This window comes from Austrofundulus limnaeus, unplaced genomic scaffold, assembly GCF_001266775.1.
Source record: "Austrofundulus limnaeus strain Quisiro unplaced genomic scaffold, Austrofundulus_limnaeus-1.0 Scaffold1118, whole genome shotgun sequence".
In the NCBI taxonomy this organism is placed as follows: Eukaryota; Metazoa; Chordata; class Actinopteri; order Cyprinodontiformes; family Rivulidae; genus Austrofundulus; species Austrofundulus limnaeus.
Window position 1 is genome coordinate 80,809 of NW_013953520.1, and position 2,886 is coordinate 83,694.

Below are 2,886 nucleotides of genomic sequence, written 5' to 3' on the forward strand. Positions count from 1 at the left end.
GTGTGTGAATGGGTAAATGAATGTGTGTGTGAATGGGTAAATGAATGTGTGTGTGAATGGGTAAATGAATGTGTGTGTGAATGGGTAAATGAGGAGATAGTAAAAAGCTTTTAGTATCCTGGTTGGATAGAGAGGTGCTATATACAATAAATACAGTCCGTTTAGCATTTTAACAAATACTTGTAGGGCACAGAGACAACTTTTTACCTTTTGAATGTTTGATTTTCTTCTCTTTAAGTTTGCAAACAGCCCCAAGCACTAAAGCAAGCAGCAGAGCTGCACTTTCTTCAGACAAATACGATTTATATGATGGCCCACAGCGTAGATAATGTAAGGCTAATAAATGTAATAAATGATGTGTAGTTGTAGAATTGCGAGAATCTCAGCCTGYATGGCAGGATGTTAATCTATTAATGCTGAACATTGTGACACTGACAGAGAGGGCTTTTAGCAGGATCAATACAGGAGTGTTTCCTCTCATCATTCCCATGGAAACTCCTCAGACTAGTTTCTTCCCGTGGGGAGTTTGACAGTGCACTGAACTTTTCAGCAGTCTGATTTTTTATTTCTCTCTTTCATTTAACAGGTTCTCACAACATGGCGTCTCTATTTCCTGGCTCCAAAGGTCCCTGCTAAGGTACTCCTTCCAGCTCTATTAAGTGAATATAAAGTTTGAGGTCATTAGTGGTGATAAGTGAACTTATCACTTTGTCCATTCTGTCTTGACAACAGGTWGAAACTACATTCAACTTCTTAGAGATTCGAGCTTTAAATTCTCACCCTGATCACCAGGTGAGTTTTAATACTAAACTTCAGGCGTTTTTAATGCTCTGCTGTCTGTTTGAGGAAATATACCAAGTTGTTTTTGTCATAGTAAAAGAAAACATGTCCCACTGCGCATTCTTCTGGGCAGCTGACTCCATATTTGAAGGAGACTTTGACTGTAGAAGCCCAGATTGTTAAACTTGTGGTTTTGTCCAGGTTGTGGAACAATGGACCAGGTCTCAACTCTTGTGGAATTGCTAAGGCCGATGTCACACTACAAGAAAATCAGGCCGATTTTTGCCCTTCTGACAATCTTAAGGAAGTCCAGATAATCATGACGGCTCTAAAGATAATCATAGCAGATATGCTCAGCATGGGTGGTGAGTTAAGAGTGATCTAGTCGGCTCAGAAGGACATCGGGGCCGCTCGGACCTCAAATCGGGGATATTCAACATATTTGATTTTTTTGGCCCAATATCACAGTGTGTGTAGTGTTCACCTGAGCTCTCAGCCTGTTGAATGAGATGTGTAGCAAATCAGAAAGCGAGGTGACGTAAACAAAAGTTGTCATGACTCAGCAGAAAGTCTGCTTGATGTTAAAAGTCCTGGAATTGTTTTTCCTCTGGTAAAAATAGTCCACAAATGATCAACATTGTTTCTTCCTTGTTGCAAATGTTTATTTACTCTGAACTCGCGTCTCTCTGGAGGTCACGTGAGATTTTTCCTCGGACATCTGAATTCTCATGAGATTTCAGGAAGTCTCTCGTGATTTAATATCTGACATCTGAATCATGAATGAAATATCTTTTCGTGTGTGGTGTGTTGTCTCTAGCTGTGTGTCTGTACACCACACACTGTAGGACCAAACTTGGTAGATCTATGATTTTTTATCCTCATGTATGGGCTCTATCTGTCTTTGAAAATTGGCCGACTGGTTTAAAATTTTGTAGAGTGACTCAGGCCTAAGGAGGTCATGGGAGTTTTACTGTTGACTCTGGAGAAAGCTTACCACTGATGTGGCTCTAAAAGGGGATATTTCATGTAAAATCCACWTTTTTAGCCATTGAATACTTTTTTATTGTGTACAAGGACTCTATAGAAAGGCAGAAAAGTTTAACCCGTTTACTTACTCTTTTTTCTATGATATTTTCTGAACTATTACATCACAGTATTTGTGACGCAACTTCTAAATAATGTCTGGACTTACCAAGTACAATTTGGTGGTCTTCATTCTCCTCTGGTTCTGGGTCAGACTCTGGCTCTAAGGCTGGATGGACAAGTCTGCCCTTGCTGATATTTTTTAATTCATTTGTATTTTTTTTTCTTATTATAAGTCACACTGGCATCACAACAATTGATCTATATTACTGGATTGGACACTGCCTATAGCCGCCATAGCTAGCGACGCACCGTCACAAGAGCCATTGCTATGCATTGAGTCATGTCAACAAAACAGTAGAGTTTCAATGCGGTATGCATGTCAATCTGTCACAAACATATTCATAGCACCCTCATTTCTTATCCAATTTCTATAAAATATGGCTTAAATTAAAACTGAGAAAACTGCTGATGTTGTGATGTGTAAAAAATATGTATTTGTTCAAGAGATAAATCTATAAGCAGTTTGGGAACTTTTCATTATAGGTTTTTGCTAACGTATTTACAGTAGAACCCTCTTTCCATCACATAAAACTAACTGTATGTGTCACACATATACACTCCTGATCAAAATCTTAAGACCAGTCAAAAAAGTGCCAGAATTTGCATTTTGCACTATTGGATCTTAAGAAGGTTCTAAGTAGAGCTTCACAATGTTAAAAGAAGAAATCAGTGCAAGAGACAAGAACTTTTGAGCAGGAATTTTCTGAAAACTGCATTTACACTCAAACATGATTTTTTCATCTGATCTAAAGTTTAAGACCATAGCTCAAAAAAACCTGAAAACCCCCCAAAACCGAAATCAAATTGTCAAAAAAGGACTCAGTAATGAGTAGCTCCACCATTCTTGTTGATGACTTCAAACAGTGGTTTAGACATGCTTGATGCCAGTGTTTCCAGGAGGCTAGTGGGAACGTTGCTCCAAGTGTTGAAGATTCACGAAGGGCATCCACTGTCTGGAAC

The 2,886-nt window shown here is 38.8% G+C and overlaps 1 protein-coding gene across 1 annotated transcript in view; it reads left to right on the forward strand.

The window, feature by feature from the left end:
- LOC106534213 (leucine-rich repeat-containing protein 16B) overlaps positions 1-2,886 on the forward strand; it is a gene marked incomplete at both ends in the record, with an annotated part of 36,326 nt that overhangs the window by 18,586 nt on the left and 14,854 nt on the right. The window contains 2 exon segments of the mRNA XM_014030786.1: positions 587-637; positions 733-792. Coding sequence (XP_013886240.1) covers positions 587-637; positions 733-792 — 111 coding nt within the window.